At 39.9% G+C, this 25,816-nt stretch overlaps 1 protein-coding gene across 1 annotated transcript; it reads right to left on the bottom strand.

Annotated features, from left to right (window-relative positions):
- Positions 1-1,209: 1,209 nt before the first annotated feature.
- On the bottom strand, positions 1,210-23,033 carry LOC118428161 (retinal guanylyl cyclase 2-like). The gene is made up of 20 exons (XM_035838153.1): positions 22,502-23,033; positions 19,777-20,022; positions 19,116-19,248; positions 18,651-18,735; positions 17,832-17,925; positions 16,992-17,102; positions 15,868-15,945; positions 15,281-15,385; positions 14,639-14,710; positions 13,400-13,577; positions 12,650-12,799; positions 11,814-11,980; positions 10,933-11,078; positions 9,535-9,727; positions 8,569-8,743; positions 6,680-6,778; positions 5,983-6,074; positions 5,064-5,143; positions 3,905-3,919; positions 1,210-3,174 (listed from the first exon to the last, which is right to left on the bottom strand). Exons 1-20 carry the CDS (start codon positions 22,817-22,819, stop codon positions 2,586-2,588), a joined length of 3,126 nt encoding a protein of 1,041 aa, XP_035694046.1. The 5' UTR covers positions 22,820-23,033; the 3' UTR covers positions 1,210-2,585.
- Positions 23,034-25,816: the final 2,783 nt, after the last annotated feature.

The raw sequence follows: 25,816 nt of genomic DNA, 5'->3' as shown, positions 1-25,816 counted from the left end.
GCCTCAGGGTGTCCTGTTGGGCCATATAGGGGTCACCTCTGAAAGTGCAGAAAAACAGCATGTGAACTACGTACCAGGGGGGCCCCTTTTCTAAATGGGACCGTAGCATCAGGGGGTTATTCTGATGATGTAGACTGAAAGGGAGGGGCAGTTGTTCTTCATTCTCCTACAGCAGAGTACCGTCAGTCATTTATTCCTGACTGTACTCTGCTTTCCTTCCCTTTTGCCGGCGGTATTACCCGCCCTACTTATTACATATTAATGAGCTTGCCCTTATATGGGCAGTCAGCCGTTGGGGATCGGGCGTTGGCATGGTGAGCAAACAAAGTCATGGTAATACGTAACATGATTGGCTGATAGCTTCCCAGCGGCCTTTGCGAGACAGCTTCCGACAAAATGAAGCCCAAGGAAGGCCTGTTCTCTGATTGGTTGACAGCTTGTTTGTGGCGACAATCATAATACCCGTAGGTAGGCCCTGGGACAGCAGGGCCCCATAAGGTAGTGCCGTTGGGGACCGGGCGTTAGGAGGATGTTGTTCTTCTGTGTACAAGATGTTTCATGTAACCACCGTCAAAGATTCAGTACCTCGGACAGGTATTTCTGGAGTCACTTGTGTAAAGATAAAGGGTGAATCTATGAAAGTACGGGACACGGGAATAAGAGAGAACAACAAAATATGTTTACACCTATCATAGACAACATGTGAGATACATGTATGATGTGCAGTACAGTACCTTTAGAACCTCAAATGAAAGTTGCCCTAGTAGGAAACAATGACTTGTTGTACAGTAAGCCGTGTATGGTCCCTACCATTGTACATTTACATTTACATTCTATTCCAAGGCAAAAAGTTGCTAATGACGTTTCTGGTATTATTTAAATCTGTTGTATAATGAAACTGTTCTCAACATACTAGTACTGTTATGGAAAAGACAAAAAGAAAGCACAGAGCAAAAGACTTTGAGGATGTGAAGGGAAGTTGAGAGAATTAAAGTGTTGTTGTCATGTCTACAAGATGATTCCTGTTGTCTTTGTGACTATTATTGACTTGATATTTAGGTATCTGATTCTGAAGTAAATGAATCATTAAGTCTTGAACTATCACACCAAGAGACTCGGATCACCAAGTGGGTTATGTTTTTGGTAGCTTTTGTATGTATGTGTGTAGATGAACAATGATATAACTCAAGAAGGCTTGGATGGATTGTCTCAATATTTGGTATGTGGGTACGTCTTGATGAGACCTAATAATGATTAGATTTTGGGCCCCCTAGTGGCTTTAACTGTACTACAGCAAGACCTCCAGTTTTGGTATCTTGATCCGGACATGCTTATAGGACCATCTTGAATTTTTATTGGTAGCTATCTCTTGGGGTAGAGAGAAAGTGGTATATTTGGGCCCCCCTAGCGGCTTTTGTGGAATTGAAAGAATACTTTGGTTTTAGACTTTGAATGAAAATACATTTACAGGGGTTGATGAATTGTCCTAGTCTTTGGAATGTAGGGAACTTAGGTGATGCTTGTTTTTGGCAATGCCTCTGGGGTGGAGGTATTATTCCAACTAAGAAACATTGCCCCATGTTAATTTTGCACAAGCCAGAAAATACACTTAGTAACATACAAAAGATGTACAGAAGTCAAAATGAGGCAGGCATACAGAAAAAAATTCAGTTTATTTATTTGAAATAGATTATTTCTATACAGAGCAATCTTTGAATAAAATTGAATGTTTGTACTATCTATGCATATACATTAATGATTATCTTACAAGTTTGAAATACAGTCCACAAGTGGAAGAAGATCTTTATTAATATCTATGATTTTATATTATGATTTACAAATATGACAAAATATATATATATATCTAACACAACAACACGGTTACATGCAAGTACATATAAATGTAATTCTTCCAATTATTGTGGAACATGTGTTTGTATTAGTCACTAACTTACGATCTTCTTGAATGTACAACTTTCCTACTTACATTTTATATCAGGTACTTACAACATGCCACCGATTCTGGGAGATGCAGGGCACTATGGGTAGTACAACAAGGGACAGCAAATCATTTCCATGACAATCTGTATGTGTTCTACCCATAGTGCCCTGCGTCTCCCAGCATGCAGTGAGACCCATGGAAAGGTCAAAGGGATAGAAGACTTTGAGAATTACCCTGTATGTCCCTGTTTGTTTCCTAGCCCAGAAAATAGTTTATATCACAAAAACAAACTGTTCTATCTCCATTTTGTTTTAAGTTATAATTCACATATTGATCTCTATGAGTTGAGTGTTACAAATCTTTGCATGTGCAGATATATAGCGGCAAAGTGTAGCTAAGGCAACTCCACTTACAATATACACCTCTGGCATATATGATTGCTTCTACTATCTTCCCCTTGCTATTTTATTGCCAAGGTAGTTTATTTCACAGCCATATATACACATTATACATATTCACAATTCTTTTACCAATTTCTGCTGCAACAAAACAAGTTGACAAATTGGTAGTTCCAAGTCACCTTCATTGCACATTGTGTCTGAAATGCCTCCACCCCTGTGGTGTTGCCAAAAAAGTGACATTTTTAGCCCACGTCTATTGACACTTGTGCTGATTTTCCTGATGCTATTCCAGAGTCAGAGCTGTCCCCACTGGAGTACGAGTTCCGTTGGTTTTCCGGCTCGCTCGTTTTGCCCGATTCATCTTTGTTACAACTGTTGTTCTCTATTGCTTCAAGTTCTTTCTGTAATGTGTTCAAAGTCTTGCAATCGTTGCAATCTGCTGTAGAAGTTGCATGGATGCATTTGGAGCTCTCAGCTTCTGCCAAATGTGAAGCTGGATCAGTTTCTTCTGTATTTTCGCTTTCTGTTTTCTTGTTTATTTTTTCTGCCCGCGTTTCACCTGCAATGCCTTCAGCAGTGAGGTTTGGTTGTGCTGTGTTTGCGTCAGTTTCTTGTGTATTGTCACTGTCGGTTTGGTTGTTTATTTTTTCTGTTGTTGTTTCTTCTGCGATGTCTTCCACGGCGAGTTTTTCTCCGTGTGCCTTGTCTGTGTGATGTTCTTGACTGTTAAGATCCGCCGCTGGTTCTATGCTCTCGTCAGTTGAGTTTTTACTGTTGTCTGGTCGTAACCACGGGCGAGTCAGTTGGTCTGCGTTGAGCACGACGTCGAGACTGTTGATATAGAAAAATTGATGGTATTGCACACATTTATTACATACAGCCTGAAAATATCAGATTTTGTGTCCATTTGTAATAAGTTTATTGCAAATTCTTGTACCAGGAAGCGGAATGAAAAACAATGGAAAACAGTACAAAATGTGACTAGATATTCAACTTCTTTTTTCTAAGACAGTAGAAAACGAAGGATTCTATTTTTGTAAAGTTTAGGTCTGTGATGTGGGGAGGGGGGTAGTCTCCTTTTTGTCTGTAAATAAATTAGAAAATTTTTGCTAGGAATTTGAAAATTTGCATCTTCAGACAGACTTCTTGGGCAATAACCAGTATGATACATAACTTTGGATAATGATTTTTACAGGTCTGTATGTGATCCTTAAAGTGTTTTTATGACACCAAAATACAACATTTTCTTTCTTTCTGAAAAAGAACATTTTTTTCGAAGTGCAAAGTAGGAACTTTTACAACTGGAATTACAACTGGTTGTTCATTGTTACAATATGACAGATATAGTCACCGTTTTATCTAACTACTCAAGGAAATATTACTTTTCCTACAATGTTCAATAACATCAAAAGGGTGTATTTTTTGTGCAAATGTTTTTTGAACACTGTTGTTATAAGCAACTGTAGTTTCTGGAATTAATTTCTATGCCATCAGTGCCATAAGCACTTTAAAGTAATTTCAAACAGGTGAACATTCGAGAAACAATGTGTACAAAACTTACCCATGGTTGTCTCCACTGTGGGTTGGGAAGAAGAAGAAAACACAGTGAGCATATATAAAATGACATACAATACTGGCAGTGGGGGTTGTTAGTCCTTATGTGCTGTGCTTGTCTCACTGGTATCTTACGTGATGAGGCACAGATTAATGAGAAAAAAATTAGACAAAGTCATCCTTTACGTTGATTAGATACGTAATGGTTTTAGATACTGACCAAATACGAAAACGATGCCAGTGTTTTGACATCATCTTGATTAAGTCCATAAAAATACAACTTGTGCACTACACACCTTCTTTCACATTTTATCTTACATTTGGGGATGTTCAAGGGGGTTAGACATATTTCACATACTCGCAAAGCACAAGTTGAAGCTATAAATGTTCATTGAACGAAACTCCAAACGGACCCCTGTTGTACCAGACCCTGTATCTACGGGGACCTCGCAGAGAGCGGCATCACGTGTTCGTTTCCTCTCGCCTCCCGTCCAGCCATGCAGTCAGGCGCCTGAAAATCTGGCTGAACGGGCAGCACAAATACCATGTGACAATACAGGTATATACCAGAAGGCCTCAGGGTTGGACAAGTTTTCTAAAATTCACTTGTCCTAGCAGGCAAGCACATAAAAAATGTATCTACATTTTCCAGAACATTGCATCCACTCCTCTAAATTTTGGCAGTATTTGGAGAAACATTTCTTTGTTTAATTACAGATTGAAGGGATATCCATTGTAGTCAGTAGTTTTTCTTTAGAAACTAAACTTCTACAAAAATTCATACATAGTATCACAGCATCTTGATTTTTTTTAAAAATTCTATATTTCTCTGACACTTTGCTATTTACATCTCAATTGCAGTATTGCATCAGTCCATCCCTGATTTTCAATCAAGGTAGCATACTTTAGGAAACACGGTTGTCTAAGATACTATCTATAAAGAATATGCTGTACACGACTTGAAAGTATCATGTGAGGTAGGTTATGACTAAAGTCTGAAGGGCTCAGGTTTTTAGTAAAATACATACTAGAGAGTCACACTTAAGCTTGTAATGTATAATCGTGATACATTTTGTTGTTAGTAGTATAATTTATAACTTTGAAAGAAAACCCTACACCCTTCAAACTTGCTAGTCAGACCATGAAAGAAAAGTCAGTAAACTCACTTGTCCACCCCAGGGTCAGGCAGCTCCTTGTCGTAGTTGTCCTTTCCAGTCAACCAGTATGATGTCATGTGGCCTTTGCCCTGTCACAAGGCATGATCATATGTTGTGTTAGAATTGTTTCAACAGTTAAGTATCCATCCAACTCTGTCAATCACTCAATGAACTATAGACATCAAGAGAGTGAGATCAGGGGTGCCTTAGCATTTGCACGAACTTTATGAAATTCGTACGAATCTTATGTGATACGTACGAATCACTATGCGAAAACGTAATGTGATACCAGCTGATACTCATAAATCTTATGCAAACCTGGCACGTGATCCCAGCAGCCGTTGGCTTGTTTGCACAAGGCTTGTGTGAATCACATAAGATTTGTGCTTGTCACATAGTGATTTGTGTGTATCACATAATGTGTGTATGTTTTCGCATAGTGATTCGTGTGGTTTTCATAAGGTTTGATGTTTTCGCATAGTGATTCCTGCTTATCACATAAGATTTGTATGAATTCCATTAGGTTCGTGCAAATGCTTAGGCACCCCTGGAGATACTATCTTACTCACTATCTTACTCATTGATGCTACAGTACGTTGGTTGTATTGCTGTGGTTGAGCAATTTGACAGAGTGCTCAATGAATCTCATTAATAAAAAAAAATCTTTTTACGCTTTGTGTGTTTGTCCTTTTTATAGTCATACTTGTACGTTTTGGATGATATTCCCACTACAAAGTCAAGGGTAACACAAAGTCAATTTAGAATGAAGCACTGCCGCCAACATACCGGAGTCCAATGAGATGACTTTTTAAAAATATTGCAGTTCAAAACCACAGTCCGTTGACTTGTATCCCTAGATACTGTTTTTAAAAATTATACAGTTATCGGTTAAAGCGTGAACTAGTGCTATTATCGCTAAAATTGTTACCTTCAGTAGAACTTTTCCACGAGGCTCAAATTTATACTCCCCCAGTTGGTGCAGTATTGACATGGTGGTTTGGCTCATGTGTATCCTGAAGGCTGGAAATAGGTTAAACTTTGTAAGAACATGAAAGACCTTTGACAATATGAAAAACAACAAAGTTTACATAGATAGCCAACACTGAAATAGTAAGGACTTGACCAAATCTTTCGCTGAATCAGTCAGCCTTGTTCACGGAATGGACCAGTCTACTGCAGCTTCTGGAAAGTGACATTAAAGACACGTGACTGCATTTGCGGTCAACACTGAATTGAGACGGGGGGCGACACAGGTTATCTGCCACCTACAACCCGTTGCTGCAGTCACGTGTCCAACGTCAAATCCTGGAAGCTGCAGTAGACAGGTCCATTCTGTGAAAATTTGGGAAGGTCTTTTTCAGTGTTGTAATGCTGTAATGTAAAATTGTTCCTTTTTCATCATGGCATTTACCAACACATAAACCTCCATGTTAAGAAAGATCTATGAAATGCTCTTTTCTTAAAAGCATTCATAAAATCATAGGAAAGGAAAACAATAATCATTATTGTCATTTTAAAAGATGGATACAAAAGTCTTGTCAATAGTTGTGTTGCTTTTATACTAGTATAATCCTAACCTTGTCATACACAAATACTTTTTTTCATGAATGTGTGATGAGACTTACGCATTCCTGTGGACTCCATGCGCGACGCTGTGTTGACGGTGTCACCAAACAGGCAATACCGCGGCATAGTGATGCCAACAACCCCGGCCACTACAGGTCCTGCATAACAGCATAACATTCATATTACATAGGGTATAACATAGTACTGCATTCTGTTATTTCTCCCTGTCAGTCATTCTAGCTTTGCAAGCTAAAGATGCAGATTAAAGTTTTGAAAATGGGTTCAAAATTAAAATTTAGGATACTATCATTCTTTTATTTGGGTTTTATAGTGAGGGCATCCAAGACGTTGGGTGCATTGTGATGTGTTTTTAAAATGTTCTACATCGTAACTTATAAGAACACTGGGTACAACTGAAAATATGTTGTCAACAATTCAATTTGTCTTTTTTCCCCCATGTGGAATCCAGAATATGGGTGTTTAGTTCTAGGCATTGCCTTAATGCCCTCCTAGCTAATAGCTAGGTGATACACAATCATTCATGCCACTACCACCATTCTAGAAGAAAGTATAACTCTAAAAAATGTAAGACTATTCAGGGCTACTAGGCTACTTCCTTCTTTTCACTCTATTTATGCAGGGCTACTAAGGTACTTCCTTCTTTTCACTCTATGAAGACTTGAGAGCACACAACTTTGATATTCTACGGTGTTTAAGAACTATGTAGAGGCACAACATCATGCCGAGAAGTATCAGTAAGTGCAAAATTTTGTTAATGTACCTCTTGTTTGACCAAAAACATCCAGACTTACCATAGACGACACATGTCTGCCCACTGCACAGCACATTTTGCACACAGCACTGTGACATCACAACACAACATCTACACACAAAAAGACAAGACCAGTCACAATACATCTTCACAGTAGTACACGAATCCACAGATACATTCGTCGTAGATCATTGTACGTATTTTACGTCATAGAATATTCACGCAAAATGTGACAGAACCAAACACTGACAACAATCTAATTTAAGAAGACACGTACAAGACTATTCCAAGAATGCCCTTATTATGTGATTGCAAGACAATTGTACAGCAAATGTCACCAATCCCTTATTCATGTACACAAACATTTCGGGAAACAATTTGGAGACATAGAATGCTTGGGTACATAGAATGCTAAGTATCTAGTGTACTAACATTTGAGTGAGTCAAGTGAATGTTAGGTTGTTGAACATCATTATTGTAGAGAAGAGTCACACTGCATTGAAAAATCACTTTCAAATTGACTGCTTTATTATATTTCAGGGCTACTTGTCTACCATATAAGGTCATTGTGGAATTGTAACACTTGCAGCATATGCATTTGTTAGGTAGTTCTACACTTGGTACGTTTTACTGCCGCTCAACAGCTCTTCATATGTAACGTCACCAATGCCTATATACCTTGTGACAGATCTCTTTGTATGCTGGGAGACACAGGGCACTATGGGTAGCCGAGGGGTTGAACAACAATTCATTTGTGGGGCCGCGTAGCACAGTGGTAGTGTATTCGGCCCGTGACCGAGAGGTCGCCGGTTCGAATCCGCCTGCCGTGTTGCCGGTCTTGTGCCCTTGGGAAAGGCACTTTACACGACTTTCCTCACTTTACTCAAGTGAAAAATGAGTCGTCCCTCGGATAGGACGTTAAATGGAGGTCCCGTGTGTGGGGAGAGCCATACCCTATGCACGTTAAAGAAACCGCCACATGTACGAACATCCACCCGAGCGGATCAAACCATTCCGGCCAAAATAGGGGTAGGGAATCTCCCGAGCAGCCCTCGTAACCCCTGCTTCGCCTATTGGGTCAGTTAGTCCTCACTCATAGTGAGCCCACTAAACAGAATACTTGAACCCACAATCATGTACATGTATTAGACACTAGGGTCGCTAGAGTATGGATACCTGAGTGTAATCCTATGCGTATCCTGAGTGGGACGTCCGGCATGTGCCTGATGGTGAACTTGCCCGATGCGTGGAGGATGTCCAGGGACATGGTCGCGATCTCGCCTGCGTGCTTGTTACCGTTCCGTACAGGTAAACCTGACACAACCATGTAGGCATCACCAATAGTCTCAACCTAAAAGCAAACAATTCTTTATGTTGAAAGATTTCCAAGCAGTTGTGTGGCTTGGGCTCATATCTACTGCACATCGTTTTGTTGTCTTCTACACTGTAGTTGAGTGATGCTAACCAAAAGACATAAATGGTTCACACAAACCAAAGATAGGGAAAAGGCGTGAACTGTGCAGCTCGGCAGTGTATGTATTGATTCGTATTTTCACAATCAAATGTTAAGAATGAAAAAGTGTCAGCAAGATAACTTGTGTTTTGAAGGAATATCGTATTTTAAGGTGTGATAAGATTATCATAACGTCTATACATATACATACGGTTGTCAGAATGAAGACCGATCCTGTATGCACTTAGTGTGCTCCCTTATAGTAGGATACTGAATACCACGTTTTACAATGATGCCAGTATCACATCATTATACATTTTGCACTATAAGCCAAATTTGAGTCTCCTTTTCAATTGGAAAGATAAACTGTTATAATAACCAACTTTCAGCACCAAGGAGAGAGCAACTCCAAAATTCAACCTTGCTATCGGTATATCCAAAGGCCCAGATGAACACTTGATGTAGCACATCATATTATTTTCATATTATATTTGGCAACATTAATATCATCACATCCTCTCTGTTCGCCTAACTACCGAATGTGAATATCTAAGCCAGTATAACTGCCATTGGAATAAATGCCATTGGCACACCTTCACAGGCATGCAGCAGACATCTATATCACACCAAACTACTTGCCACACTGACGCTATCCAACTCTACTTCATGTTCTATAGCCAGGTCCTGACCTTATAGACATCGTAGTTCCGTATGACGTCATCAAAGGTCGTGTAGAGGTCGTTCAGGAGGTCAACGACCTGCATGGGTTCAGACATGGCTGAGATGGTGGTGAAGCCGACGATGTCGCTGAAGTAGATGGTTGTCTCAGAGAATGCTTCTGGTTTCACGGGCAGTCCTCGCTTTAGATTGTCAGCCACAGAACTAGAGAGGGGTTATGAAACATCAGGGCTCGAAATACCACCTGCATATGCAGGTTAGTGCAGGTAAAATTGGAGCTGTGCAGGTATTTCTGATGTCTACCTGCACCTAACCTGCATTGGTTCATGTACTAGGTATATGCAGGTTAGTGCAGGTAAAATTGGAGCTGTGCAGGTATTTCTGGTGTCTACCTGCACCTAACCTGCACTGGTCCGTGTACTGGGTTTTATACATAAATATCCTATGATGTAGGTGTGTATGGATTGTTATTAGCTGCATTGATATAATATGAAAGAAAAAAATAGCATAGTTCCTAAAAACGTTTAGAATGATTCATAATTCTTAAATCCAGAGTGGTGCAGGTAAAATTTGTCTGGTGCAGGTAATTTTCAAAGTATTTCGATCTCTGAACATGGTCATCTTTTAAATGGATACAGCACTTAGCGCTAGTTCACCTTAATCCGTGGGGTAACCTAGATTCGTTGTTTTAAAAAAATGGGTATTTAGAGATTTCAGGTCAACAACATGGGTTTCAAATGTCAACATTTTCAAGATATTGCAATATGAAACTACCTTCCATCAACTTAACGATCGCCAAATACCATATTTTTATGTACAACGGATATAGGTTACCCTACGGATAAAGGAGAACTAACGTTACAAGTAAAGCCAAATGTTGGGCCTTATAATGAACTGAACTGAATGGTCTGCAATTTTTTTTCAAGACAGAAGGTGCATTGCATACGTGCTTTTATTTGAGGCAGAAAACACTTTGCATGCAAGTATCATGAGTTGATAAGAAATGTGCTATAATCTACGAACCCATCATTGCCTCATGTAGACTGCATGATAGACCAGTTTTTGGTGTAAATGATACTATTAAAACACATACAAACGCATACACAAAGACGTACACAGACACACACTCAAACACACGCACGCCACATACGGGCACACTCATGGAGACACATACACAGATGCATACATACACAGGGTCTTCCCCTTTTAAAATCAAACTGCCAAGCTAGCCCTTATATATCTAGCATGCAGATATATGATTATGTGCCTGGCCAGGATATCAGTGCGCAAATCCCAGAAGTTAAGGGCATCAGCCATTTTCGGGTCGTTCTTTTTTCGGAGGTTTGCGTTGAAACCCAGCCACTTTTATTGGGCTGAAACTCTGGTAGCTTAAGGGTTAAGTTCATTACCTTGGCAACATCTGACTAAGAAGCTCCTCAGTCTTCTTCTTCTCCTCATCCAGTGCCTTGGTCCTCTCCAGAATCATGTCTTCCAGGTTAGAGGAGTACTGCTCCAGCATCTTAAACATGTTGTCCACGATGTTGATCTTGTTCCCCTTAAGAAACAAGACGAAGAAGCTTTATTGACGCGTCAATGAAGGAGAGACATCCATGTAATAAGATACGCCAAATAGCAATTACTCAAGCAACTGGATATGATTTTCGAAATGGTCAGACGTTTCGGTGTCACTGACAAAAGGTAATTGATTCTACCAGAAACGTCTGATCATTTCCAAAACCATATCCAGTTGCTTGTCAATGAGCTATTTGACATAAGCTTCATTGACACAGCAAAAAAAAAGTTCAATGACTTTCGTATGGTCAACTATAAACTACAAAATAGGGACAAATTCTACTGATGAAATGGTATTTTAGGATAACAAACTTGAATCTCTAATCTTCAATCAAGTCGGGCTAAATGTAAGTGTCATTGTCTTTTCTAATAGCAAGGCAATCTTTTATGTTTTTATCTGACTTAGCATTATGAGAGATGACAGATCTAAGGATATCTAGTCAAATCTACTTACGTTATTGTGCTTCTTTATATCTGTACTTAGAAATATAATCTTATTACATTAGACATTATATTTAGAGTATTTCATGACAAAGCGAAATTCATTTTCAATTTGCTTTGGGCCTTATCCTGGGTACCATCGGATTTATACTGGGGCTCCTTGCACTAGCTGCCGTGAGGAAATGCAAGGAGCCCTGGTATAGTATTGGCTTGCAACTTTCCCTGCACCAACAACATCAACATTTTTTTCTGATTAAGACCCATGTTGTGTACGCACCTTGTTGATTATTTTGAGCTCTTCGTACAGTTGGTTGAAATCTGTGCGCATGTCGGGTGACTCGGTCCAGCACTGTTTCATCATGTTGATGAAGTCCTGGGGGGCGGAGCTTATTGTGACTGACGGCCGGCACAGAGGAGGAGGCTTCTTCACCTTGGCTATGATCTCTGTGGACAGGTACGTTTTTTCGTTAGGTCACTCATACAGGCATGGATTAGGCCACACTGATTTAATTTTATGGATGACATCCGTGCAGGCATTGATTTTCGGGTGTTCTAAAAATGGCTATATGTGACCAAATAGGATCACTGGTCAATTAGCATTTTATGTTTGCCAAAGGATCTGCCCATAAGTGCATGGGGCCCATATAGTAGTGCTTTAAATATGAATGGCAATAAAAACATTGAAATGGTGACGATTGTCTCTTACGGTCTTACTAGAGATGAACATAAGACATTCTAAGCCAAGTCTGGGAAAGAATGGACTGGATGTTTAGTCCAGTGTTTTTTTTTTGGAGGGGGGGGGGATTTTTCTTCTTCTTTTTTTTTGCCCACACATTATTTTTGGTGTCTCCAGAGGATGTCATCCACAAAAAATTAGTCAGGGTGGCCATTGGAAGAATTAAAGGATTATTTTGTGATGCCATCTCTAAAATTGGTTCTACACAAAAGAATACAAGCGGATAAGATTTTTGGATCGCCTACCTGTGGTTGTGCCATACCTCGCGTGATATGGTATATACCCCTTGTTGTATTATATATTTACAGTAGTTTCATGTTCCATGCTAAAGCTAATATATTGTATTAAAGCATGATTGACATATGTCATTCCCTCACCTTCAGCAGAAAGACTGAGCATGCAGAAAGGCGGGCCCCTGAGGATGATTTCCTGACAGATGATGGCAAAGCTGTACACGTCACCCTTCTGTGTGCCGGCCTTTCTCAGCACAGGGTCTCTCAGCAGCTCTGGTGCAGTCCACAAGAGTTCTGGATAACATAGACGTATTGTTATTGTTATTCTCAGTCAGTGTAACTTACACTACTGTCATGCGATATTATGCTATGCTATGTCACCTACAAATTTTTTATGCGGCATTGGTGCGGACTGCCATGGTAATGTCACAGTAATTTTGGTTGTCTAAACCACCCCTCCACTAACTCTCAACCAGGCAAAGCCAGATTGAATAGGGGGAATCGCACAGTTGTCAGGGGAGGAAAGCAGCCTTTGCTGCAGTCTAAGGAGCTTGGATGATAAATGATGATTAATGGCCAATGTATTGGGACATCACTGATTCAATGGGATCTGAACTGAGGTGGCCCAAAAAATGTTATACCTAATTCTAGCATCAATGCAGCACCAATCTAGCATAAATGTAGAACCAACCCAGCATCAATGCCTTATCCAGCACCAATGTTGCATCAATCCAGCACCAATGCAGCACTCATCCAGCACTAATGCAGCATTATACACCATTTTACTATCAAGTGGAAGCATTCATTCAATAAGGGAAGTCTACCTGACAGTAACTTCATATTCAAGACATTTAAGTTCTAAAGACTAGCCTTCTTTAGCCTATATAAGTGTACCTTTTGCACTTCTTTCTGTCTCCTCCTTGTGTTCTTTGCGGCTCTCCTTCTGTGTTGCCAGAATATCGGGTAGGCCGTAGTCGGAAATCTTCAGGACGAAGCGTCCGTCAATGAGGCAGTTGCGAGAGTTCAACCTGCCATGGACCTGGATGGGACTGCTGTGTAGGTACTTCATCCCCTGTATTTGGGAGAAGGAACATGAGTTCTGCTTTGCACTCAGCATTGGGAAAAAGTATAGTAGACAAGCACACACCACTACCAGGGAACTAGCCCCCTACCACAGTGCTTATACCCCTGTCACATTTGGCGAATCGATCGGACGATGATTCTGCAGCAATCGCCCAAGCCTCCCTAATAATAATAACATTATTGCACAACAATTGTACAAGGTGCAAAGTATGGTCTATATGCGACAGTCGCGGTTCTCCGGTGAAAAATACGCGCAACCCTCTGTCGATCTTAAATATGGCCGATCTTCCATCCATATGCCCGAAGATCATGGATAATGTGACGGGTATTAGACAACTTCGTGGCAATGCAGAAATAGAGACCTTGGGTACTGCTCTATACACAAAACTAGGTGAGGAGGGTTCCAACTTCAGTGTTTTGTTTAACTATTGTGTTGTTTTTATCGTGGCCTTGTCAGCACAAAATTGTGGTTTGCCAACTGATTTTTGAAAAGGTCTAAACGCATTCTAGAAATATTTTCATTTTCATTGCTTTGTCTGAGTGATACTTCAACATTTGAGGATCATGGCATTGTGTGTGGTGTAACTGGCACCTTGTAGTTGGGCTCTATAGATCCTGAGTTTGATACTCGCCCTGCCTCCGACGTTGTGCCATTGGGAAGGGCACTTTACACGACCTTCCTCACTTCACCCAAGTGTAAAAATGGGTACCTGACTTCGGTCGGGGAGGTAAAAGACTTACCCTCTGTCTGTACTCTGTATGTGGCACTGTTAAGATAAGTTCGGTAACTTGCAGTACCACATTCTCCTCGTCTGTCCCAAAGCAAATAAAAAAGTTGAGGATTTGAACAAAGTCCTCTTCGCTTCACAACTTTCTTTTAATTCTTCCGTAGACGTTTCGGCGACTATCTGTCGTCTTCATCAGTACAGAATGATACAAAACATTATCGGTGCGATTTGAACTAGATAGAGCCAGTGCAATCCGAACTTAACCTAAGACCTACCAACCTGAAGAAGCTATTTACGGAAATTGAGGATTTATTTTACTCACCCTCACCAAATCCGTCAATAATGACTGTTTCACCACCCAGTCTAGCTGCATTTCTTCATTACGGATCAGATCCTACAACAATAGAGATGTGTTTGTTATCCTAAAGTACACACCAATTAAAGTAGCCTAGTCTCTATCATCCTCTTTGCAATGTCCCCAATTCAATAAATATACAGTCAAACTTGTCTATAGCGGCCAATAAAAAAGGGAGATCCAAATCCTCAAAAACTCCGATTTCAAACTCGGTGCAGGGTGACATACGGCCACTGTATGGTCGCAATAGGCAGTGTTTCTGTATCTACCACGGGACCGAAATTGCGTGGCTTTGGCCGCGTTGGACAGGTGGCCGCTATAGACTATTTCTTAATGCTTTGATAGGTCAATGGGAAAAATCCAAGGGACCGACAAAAAGTGGCCGCAATGGCCAGGTGGTCGCTATGCAAAGGTGACCGCTAATTCTGGTTTGACTGTATGTCGTGTTTTAGTTTGCAGTGGTCACTTGCATGTAAGACCACTTCAAATTTTTGGTACTATTATTCACAATTTTGAAGACGTTCATTGACTAAATGTTTTATAAAGTATTCATGAATACAAAAGAATACACTATGAAAAATTACGAAAGACAAATTCTCTGTTCTTTACCTCTAAGCTTCCCCTGGAACAGTGTTCATTGACTATCCCCTGGTTCCCTGGTTCTGTGTAGCAACCCATGAACGGATTCACATTTTCATTGTGCAGATCACGCATCTGTTCAGAGAGAAAGTACTCATAAAGCATTTCAACCGTTTTATTTTTAGAATAGCACAAAATTAAAGCTAAAAGTTTAAAGTTCAGACATGTTGAATAAAAAGCCCGACCGCGGGAAGGATCGCCCGAAGGTCGGAGGGTGATCCGACCCGCGGGAGGGCTGGGACCGAGGGTGATGCGGAATACACCGTGTTGTATTTCATTTATGTCATACCCACCTGAGAAAACACATGTTTCGATATGAAATGCACCAGAAGCTGAGTGTCCTTGAACAAAAAAATTGTAAAAAAGCAATTCTAACGTCCGAATCCGGTATTCGAGTTTTCAACCGTGTCGGCCCGCTGAAAATAGTTCGATTTACTCGAAGGAAGCCCGTGTGATACAGCTTCAAGCCTGTGTGATACAGAAAGTTATCACACGGTCTGGAACGCCTGTATCGAACGTTTTAAGGCCCGGGTATGACATAAAAGAAGTTCTCTCACCTGCTTGAGCACTTTCATAACCCTGCTGTTGGCCACCAGATCACGCAGAGGCATCCGCTTCAGCCACACTAGCTCTCCCTGGCGGTCAGGAAATGAACAACAAGGTAGATCATCAACTTTCAAATTTGTTTCAATTATTCACTTGCCTACGTAATAATGGCACCTAAAAACAAATGCACATTTTCCGCTGCATCTCTAGTACAGTACTTGCACAATCTTTCTTCAACCGGAAGTTCTGTTGTATTGTCTCTTGTTCTTTTCTATTTCTAAGGAATGAGTACTACGCTGTCACTTTAAAATTATATATATATCTTAATCGCTGTAATCTCTACACTGGAAAGGTTGCAAACATGACTAATTTTACTTTGACCACTTTCAACATTTCTAATTATGAACCAAAATGTTTTAAGGGGGGGGGCGATGGGTTTTAACAGGAAATTATTTATCCAGACTGTGTGTCATTGAAATATTACCAGTAGAGAATTCTAAATGTCAGTGATTAAGATTTGCATTATCTTGTAACTTCAAAAAAATTGAAGATTGGAATGGAACATAACTAAGGCCACAGCAAGTAAATTTTATGGATGACATCAGTGCGCGCATTAATTTTTGCCTGATTTCAGAAAAAAAACAAGATTTTTTTTCTTCTGCAGGGATGGTCAACATGACAATTAAGTACCAAAATGAGCAAACATATTGTATTGTAGCCTAATTGTACTTGTAGAAGTGACACTTGTGAGGTACCCAGGACTGTAGTTGTAAAAATGGAACTTAATGGATAGTTGTAAAAGTGACACCAATATGGAAGCCATGAGTGTGGTTACCAACTTTGTTGGTGATGCCAGTCTTCCACACTAATGTCACTTTTACCACACCAGTAATGTTACATGTCTTAAATACGGGTGGATGCCTTGTTGGCTCTGATACCATGTTTTGTCCTTTTTTTATTCTTTTTACAAGAGTCATCACAACTTCATGGTGCCTATTTTTTTTAAATGTAGCCATCTTGTTTTTTTCACCTATCTTGTTTTTTTTCGCCCTATCGCACTATTTTTGCAGTCTGCAGAGGATGATCCATAAAATTTACTTGCTGTGGCCTAAGTAAAAATTACTGTTTTCCTTACCTTGTATCGTGCTATGGGTGAAGTAATGTCGCCATATTCTGAGCACCCAGGCTGACTCCTTTGAGCAGAACTGATGGCGAGGCTGTGTCTCAGACCCTGTCCATGGAGATCCTTAGGAGAAAGGAATACAAACAAACATCTTGTAATTGCAGATATACAGTATTTTTATCGTTCTCTGTTAGTTAAAACCTTCCCACAAATGTATATGTCTATTACAATGTCTCCACCATTTTTTAGTGTTAAAACATAGGGGTAGCGGAACATAGGGGTGTCAGCACACAGGGATGTTGAAAGATTGGGGCGTTGGAACATAGCAATGTCGGAACATGGCTGTATCAGAACATGGTGTCAAAGCAGGGGTGTTGGAACATAGGGGTGTCAGAACATGGGGATGCCTGTACATAGCTATAGGGGTGTCAGATGCCATGTGGGGTGTTGGAACATGGGTGTCTCAACATAGGGGTGCTAGAAGATATGGGTGTCAGGAGTCTCAGGACACTGGTGTCGGAAGATACGGGTGTAGTAAGATAGGGGTGGGGGAACATAGGGGTGTCAGAACATTGAACATGGCAAAGTCCAAACATACTGGGGTGTTGGAACATAGGGCTATCAGAACATAGGGGTGTCGGGACATAAGGGGGTAAGAACATGGATCATAGTGGTTTCTGAATATAGGGGTGTTGGAACATACATGTAGAGGTGTATGAGCATTTAGGAGCATTGCGGTGTCACAACATTGTATGAAGGCCATCAGAACTTGGAGCATGAACATGAGAAGGTTCAAACATAATAGGGTATGATAAGGTTCAAGACATAGGGATGTAACCCAGCCTCACGTACAATTCTACTGGTCTTGGTAGAGTTGACGAACACCAGGTCTCCCACCACCAGTAACAGCTTACTGTCTCTCATCTGACTCTTCACGTACACCTTACTAAAACACAAATAACTGTCAGCAACAGCACAGTGGTCTGTGAAAAAATATAACATCAAGGGGCATATGTAATGAACTATTACAAATCGAAGGATAATGTTCAATGAAATGTTACAGAAATGAAGAAAACCATATTACAAATTGTTATAAATGAAAGGCATTTAGTAGGTGTTACCTCCAGTGCTTAGATTCATGTAAGCAGTATTAAACCATGTGTATGTAAGTCATAACCAATCAAATAGCAGGTTTAACTTAACAGTAATGTGTGCAATACTGAAATGGTACTGATGTGATTGTCCGTATCAGAGTACTTACTGTACGGTATTATTTTAGTATTTTTAAAAGGTTTGCCGAAGGTACAAGTACATGTATGTTAAACCTGAAAATCACTGCAACACTGAAAAGATACTGAAATGTGACTGTCAGTATTATACCATTACAGTTTCAGTACTGTAGGTTTGCTATGGGTACTTGTAAGTGTTACCCGAAGAGCACTTCACTACTGAAATGATACTGAAATGTGACTGTCAGTATTACATCTGATCAGTACTTTACAGTATTAATTCAGTACTGAAGGTTTGCTAAGAGTATGTATAAGGTTTAATTTACCTGAACACTAGTACTGCAATACTGAAATGTGATTGTCAGTATTAGACCAGTACAGTACAGTATAATTTCAGTATTGAAGGTTTGCTAGGGACCCATGTACATGCAAGTGTTACTACCTGAAGAGCACTGCTGAGACCACACAGACTACAACTGTCAGAAAGACGCCGACCAGGACACCCACCACCACGATGCTATCATTGCCTGGGAAGACAGAAAATAAAAGCAAGATGATTCAGCATTCATCACCAATGGCCAGAATAGATTGACCAATCAGGGGCTCGTATTTCAAATTTGATTATGAAGAGTAGTGACCCTGTGGTGACCTAGATGATTGCACTGCTCATGTTACTAGCTACTTGAAAAAAAAATGCTTCACCTCAATCAAGGAGGTTACTGGTATCGCCTTAATTGAGAGTGACCAAAGGAGAAGAGGAATGCAATTGGCCAGACAACAAACATGGTTTCTAGATAGAAATATGATGCATTTTGTGACTATATATATTTTACCACAGCATTTACATGATTACAATCTTCAAAAAAATTATTGACAAATCATAAAGCAATATGCTAAAATCTTTTACCAGAAGGGTTTTCACAGAATCCTTCAAACTTGCAGGCCGGGTCTGGTGCAGGTAGGAGGACCGTCTGAGCAACTCCATCTTGCTGAACACCTTGGTACTGCAGGGTACCACCATCCGGGTATGATACTGCCAACTTAAAGAGGAAAAGAAAGATTGGCATGTGTTTATCCTTAAGCATAAAGTTGGACTCCAATGTTTTTGTACAAATTCTGTTGATTTTTGATAACAGTTCATAAGCAAACTGGAATCTTTGTGTTAGTCAGAAACTTATACTATGTACAATTTTTGTTTCTACATTTTGTTAGGTCAAACTTGTTCATTCAAGTCCTTCCCAATTTTCATGGTTTAGCATATCAACGTTCATATAGCCCTTGGGCCACACTATTACGGTGGCACTACAAAGGGTTCACTAAAAAATTCATTTTGTTCACAAAAGCTGTAGTAAAAACTACGACAGTGTGCACAAACTACTAGCTATTCCAATATATTCGTCTCTGCTAAATATAAAGGCCGGACCCGAAAGTTCTTGTCAAAAACTGATTTCCAAGGGAATGCGTTTACAGAATTTCTAGAATATTTGGCAACTCAACAGCAGTACTATACTAACGTCTCCACACAAGAGGCGTCGCCAAAAAATTGACTGAAAAAAACTAGTACATACCAAAATCAACGTTTCGGGACTCTTGCCATCCACTGGGTGCTGCAGCAGGGCGAAGTCAAACATTCGTTCCCCCTTCCGGTCAAAGGTCACCCTCCCTGACATCCCCTCAAACTCCACCTCGCGCATGCGCGCCGTTATCGCCGTGCCATTGGTCAGTCCGTCCACACCTCGGTGGGCAGGCATGGTGTTGTTGATCGCCGTTGCCATGGTGATAACGGAATCATACAAGATGGAGAATGTAAACAACTGAAATAGAAAAATATATAAACAACTGTAAAACATCTTTTTCGAGAAGAAAATGTTTCGTATTACGATCTAATGTTTCAGTTCTCGTTTCTTACGCATAAAAACATTGGGAAACGAGAATACACATGTTCCCATATTTTAACGTAATTCAAAATTTGGGTATCAAAAGAAAATAAATGTAATTACAAGATCCCTTTTTTTCTCAGGGAAATAGATTCCCCATCAGTTTTCATTTATTACCTTAATTTTTTTTCCTTCCTGATTTGTACTGACTGTTAACGCTAGTTTACTTTTATCCACAAGGTAACCTATATCCGTTGTTTTTAAAAACGTGGTATTTAGGAATACCAAGTCGACGGACAGAGGTTTCAAACTGCAATATTTGCAAAATATATTACAATTTGAAACCATGCACTGTTTGTCGACTTGATATCCCTACGTAGTACCCTGTTCTCAAACACAACTGATAAAGGTTACCCGGCGTATAAAGGCGAACAAGCTAGCGTTATAGGAAAATTCCATACAGTCTAACAAAGGGCCATTGACCTCACAACAGTACTCACAACCGATTCTCAGCTGTACGTTCATAAACAACATACTTTACACGTAGCTATATATAAAAAGAAGTGTTTTCAAAATCAGGTTTCGTGGAATCGTGGAAATCAGGTGCGTGTTGTGCACAGAAACCACTTCAAAATCTCTTGACTCAACACAAAGAGGAGTTCTACAATATGGCGGGACCATTCTGTGATAGGAAACCTCTAGCTCTTGAGACAGAGATGATGGTAGTTATGTATAGGGTGCGCATGCGGGCGCTTATTATGTAAAGTCAGTCCCAATCAAGCCGACCTTTTGAGTGCTAAGTTTGGATCACTCCATACAAAAGCAGACCAGCATCGTGGTTTTTAAAGGACGTAAGTGGTTGACGTGGGAATGAGATTGCCTTTTGTGTCATACTTGTTATGGCTACGCAAATCTCAACAATCTCAACATGTGCATAATTTGAAAAATCAGAGTGGCGCTCAAAGCTTCCACTCTCGACAACCGTTATTCGCCATTCTTTATATATTTTTGTGATGTTAAAAGGCTTCCTTTTTTTTTAGATTTTCAACTATTTGAACATTCTGAAGAAGAAAAAAGTAACTTAAATTGCGTTTCAATACGTAGAATTTGAACATTTAGAAAATAAACTCTACCGGCAACGGGTGGTGCTCCTTGTTATGTTAAAAATGGTAGGATGATAACCTGTCTTCCATTCTAAGAGACTCAACATAGCAACGTAAATTACATCTCTAAAGAAAGTGACAAGTGGACTGACGTTGGGGTTCGTTGTCATGTTTCCATTCTGTCAGTCATATATTTGCTACGCAGTAACGCAATTAAGCAGATAAAACAGTGGAAAAAAATTGGAAAATGTCTTTTCAAAGGTGAGGGTCAACAGTTCCTAATAGTTTTTCGGTAACGTTACTAACGTAAATTTCTTGAAATGTCACTAGGTGTAGCATAGCCATCAGCTGTTTAAATTCATCTACCTGTGACAAGCCGATCTGGTCGCTAGATGTAAATCATCACTAAACATTCACTGACGCATTTCTATTACTATCATGCGACGGTTTTTATGTTTCTATTATTAGTGACAGATGTTTTTAGCATTTTTTTAACCTTACCCTGTACTACGTGAAGGTAGTTAATAATTGCGGCAAAATCGTACGTAATTTTTGAATATTAATATCATAGACCAGTAACGAGAGGGTCAAAATATGTACTCAAATAAATTTTGGCCCGCTATTAATTAACGTGCGACAGCAAGTTTCCTCTTGAAGAAGAATAGGTGCGTACTACATTATATGACGGTGTAATTAGCAGTTAATCCTAAATTCTGAAAAAGGCTCTTACTCTTAGCAATCCGAACTAATATGCTCTTAGCAATCACTTCGAGGTCGATGATAAATTAAGTAAGATCATTACGTAACAAGAGAGGCAAACACTTGATAAGCGTTACAAGCTGATGTACAACGACATTGTACTATAGCGTTAGTTCGGCTTAACGAGGGGTTACCTATATCCGTTGTATGTAAAAAAAGGATCTTTTACAACTGAAGCGCTATTACATTGTGTTGTGGCGCTTGTTCACCTTTATCCGAGGGGTTACCTATATCCGTTGTACGTGAAACATGATCTTTTACGACTGAAGCGCTATTACATTTTGTTATGGCGTTAGTTCACCTTTATCCAAGGGGTAACCTATATCCGTTGTTTGTAAAACATGATTTTTAGTGATATCAAGTCGACGGACGGTGGTTTTAAACTGCAACTTCAAAATATTGCAGTTTAAACCACCGTCCGTCGACTTAACAGTCCTAGATACATTGAGTATAAGAACAACGGATATTGGTTACCCCGCGGATAAAGGTGAAGTAGCGCCAACAACGCTTCCAATAGCAGAAGGAAGAGATCTAGAAGGAAAAGGAAATCTTACCTCGTGCTGTTTAATGCCTTCTTCTTGTATCATTCTCCTGGTTTCTATCCAACTTTCTCCAGTTGTTTCTTGCAGTGTTTGAGGAGGTGGACTCGGCGCTAGTGTCAGCAAAGATTGGTAGAGTTCCGTGTGGTTTGTGGTTGAGGCGGTGACGGCGTGGAATCGCCTCGCCACCGCGGAGTTCAGTAGAGGGTCTACGGAGATGAAGGCGTATCGGCCCGAGGAAAATCCCAGGTTGTGCGAGGCGTTCAGGACCATGAATTCCTCCAGACTGTTGGACATGTGCGACCCTGTGCATAGAATTATAACTGGAAACATAACAGAAACAATAGGTAAAAACGTAAATGTAAAGATATTCCAATAGCCCGTTTTGCCCCATTATAGATGCTAATTAGACAGTGCTGCTACAATTTGTTGTGTGTGTTCCTCTACTCCCTTTTGATTCGTCCATTCAAACACAGATTTTTTTCGTGATGACAATAACGAACATTACGCCCTGTCCTTGGTACTGATTATGTACATTTCATAAAAATCTGCTGCCACATAATATGTTTGTTGTTTGTTATGAAAAGAGAACAGAGGAACATAATGTTCCTCTGTTGTCTTTTCATTGGTCCATTTCAAACAAAGATTGTTTCGTGAAGTTTCGTGATGGCAATAACGAAGTTTACGTCCTGTTCGTGGTGCTGATTTTGGTGCTGATGTTTTAACTGCCACAAGTCAGTTTGTCATATATGATCCTCAACTACGTTTCACTCCTCATCGGTCAATTCAGACAAAAACCATTTCGGGAGAGTAAATATGTCAGTAACAACCTTTTTTGTCCTGTCACTAGGTCTGATTTTGTGCTGTATCATATCATTGAATGATACACATTTGCCATATATGATTTTTCACTAATAGGTCCATTCAAAAACAGATTGTCTCGTGAAGTCAAATATGTCAATAACGGCATTTTTGTCCTGTCCCTTTTTCTGCTTAGCAGCTGTATCATAGCATCTTCTGCCACAAATTTGTCATATATTATTATATCATTTTCACTCATTGGTCCATTCAAACACAGACCGTTTTGTGGGGGCAAATACGTCAATAACGAACTTTTTTGTCCTGTCATTGGTTCTGATTTTGTGTCTGTATCATAACATCTGCTGCTACAAGGTTTTCAAGTGTGGAGCTTTATTTCCATTTTTCTCTGTGGTTCATTTGAACACAGACCGTTTCATGGGGGCAAATACGTCAATAACGAACTTATTGTTCTGTCCTTGGTGCTGATTCTGTGGCCGTATCATGACATCGCACCGGCTACAAGTTTGTCACGTGTAGTGCTCTATTTCCGTGTCTCTCATTAATCCATTCAAACACAGACTTCGTGTGAGGGCAAATACGTCAATAATGAACTTTTTATCCTGTTCTTAGCTCTGATTTTGTGACATGGTATTCACAGCTACAAGTTTGTCACGTGTAGTGCTTTATTTTCTTTTCACTTATCGGTCAATTCAAACACAGACCTATTGTGGGGGCACATTCGTCAATAACGAACTCATTGTCCTGTCCTTGGTTCTGATTTGGTGGATGAATCATGGTATCCACTGCTACAAGTTTGTCACGTGTAGTGCTTTATTTCCTTTTCTCCCATTCGTTCATTTAAACACAGACTATTTCGTGGGGGCAAATACATCAATAACGAACTTTTTATCCTGTCCTTGGTTCTGATTTTGTGGCTGTAAGATGGCACAGGCTGCTTCAGGCTTGTCACGTGTAGTGCTCTATTTCCTCTCATTGGTTCTTTTAAACATAGACTGTTTCATGGGGGCACGTACGTCAATAACGAATTTTTTGTACTTTCCTTGTCCTTGCTGATTCCATGATATCTACTGCTACAAGTTTGTCGCCTGTAGTGCTCTGTCCCACTTTTACTCCTCGACCCGTTGATCAGCGTCTAAATTCAGCAGAAGGATCTGATATACCCACTCATTATGTAGTTAAGCTATTCCGGCTTGTCTGAAGATGTGAACAGAATACAGAACTACAGAATGAAAAGTCACGTACACAGGCGAGCTATGGGTACCATATTCATCAAGGGTCCCTATTCATAAGTATTGAGCTTACAACTCTTTTCTATTCTTAGCCGAAGATGATTAGATGCAGAAAATTACTTGGTATCAAGTAACTGTATAATTCCTCTAAATGCGTCTGATTTGCTATTTACGTTTAAGGCTCAAATTTTCCACATATTGTACTGGTATTCATTGGATCAAAGCGAAGATATTTGATGTTATTGTATATATTGTATCCTAATTTTCGATAGCGTCACACTAGAAGTGCTTTGAAAGGACTCTGTGGAACCCAGAATATCACCCAGTTTGTAACACTCGTACGCGTATGTTATCAAGGTAGAAGGTATAAATCTATGATACATTTCTACACCATCGTACCTTCCTTGATTGACCCTTACATGTTGAACGACGTTTGGTGTGTTCGAAAAAAATAATGGACATCACTTCTTCTCAATTCTACCACTGTATTCTTTTCTGGTCATTTTTTTATATAACTGACGAATTTAGGAAAAATTCTTGTACACAACCTTGTACTTGTACAATTCTTGTACTTACTTTGATTTGTACATCCTGATTGTGTACAAAAATCCTCGTATATCCTATATTCTACCAACCTGATGAAATTATTTTCTGCAATGACGAATTTACTGAGAAATGACGTACATTTCTATTTATTCCTTGGAGAGGCCTTTTGATATTTCATTGCTTACCCTTCTGTGTACTTATGGACTTTCGTAAGGTGTTTCACACACTTTTAAATACAGTAGAAGCCGCTTAAAAAGCTGGACTGCACCCCCAAGGGATTTGGGGATCTCGTGCAATTAACAGAAGTGTGCGATTATTCGTTGTGCAATTAACTGGCATCTACTGTATATGTTTTCGGCAACACGTTCCTGACCGCCGGCCTATGAATATATAGTCAGCAGACATTTAATAAGGCCCTCTGCGCCACTTCAGAGGTTCGGGCATTAAAAAGGCATCAGCTTTCAAACGAATTTCAGCGGTCTACCGAGACTAATCAGTTCAACGATGACGTGGAAAAGAAGTCCCTTGTCATGTGTTTTTTTTACCAAAGCAAGGGATCAGATGTACACCAACACTATCGGCATATGGGTAATCATTGCTTCTGTGAATGTGGAACTAAATCTCCTAATACCACTGTCACATTTTGCGAAGATCGATCGGACGACGATTCTGCGACAATCGCCCGAGCCTCGATTATAATAATAACTTTATTGCACAACAATTGTACAAGATA

Source organism: Branchiostoma floridae, chromosome 12, assembly GCF_000003815.2.
Source record: "Branchiostoma floridae strain S238N-H82 chromosome 12, Bfl_VNyyK, whole genome shotgun sequence".
Classification (NCBI taxonomy): Eukaryota; Metazoa; Chordata; class Leptocardii; order Amphioxiformes; family Branchiostomatidae; genus Branchiostoma; species Branchiostoma floridae.
This window is presented reverse-complemented; position numbering and strand designations above follow the sequence as displayed.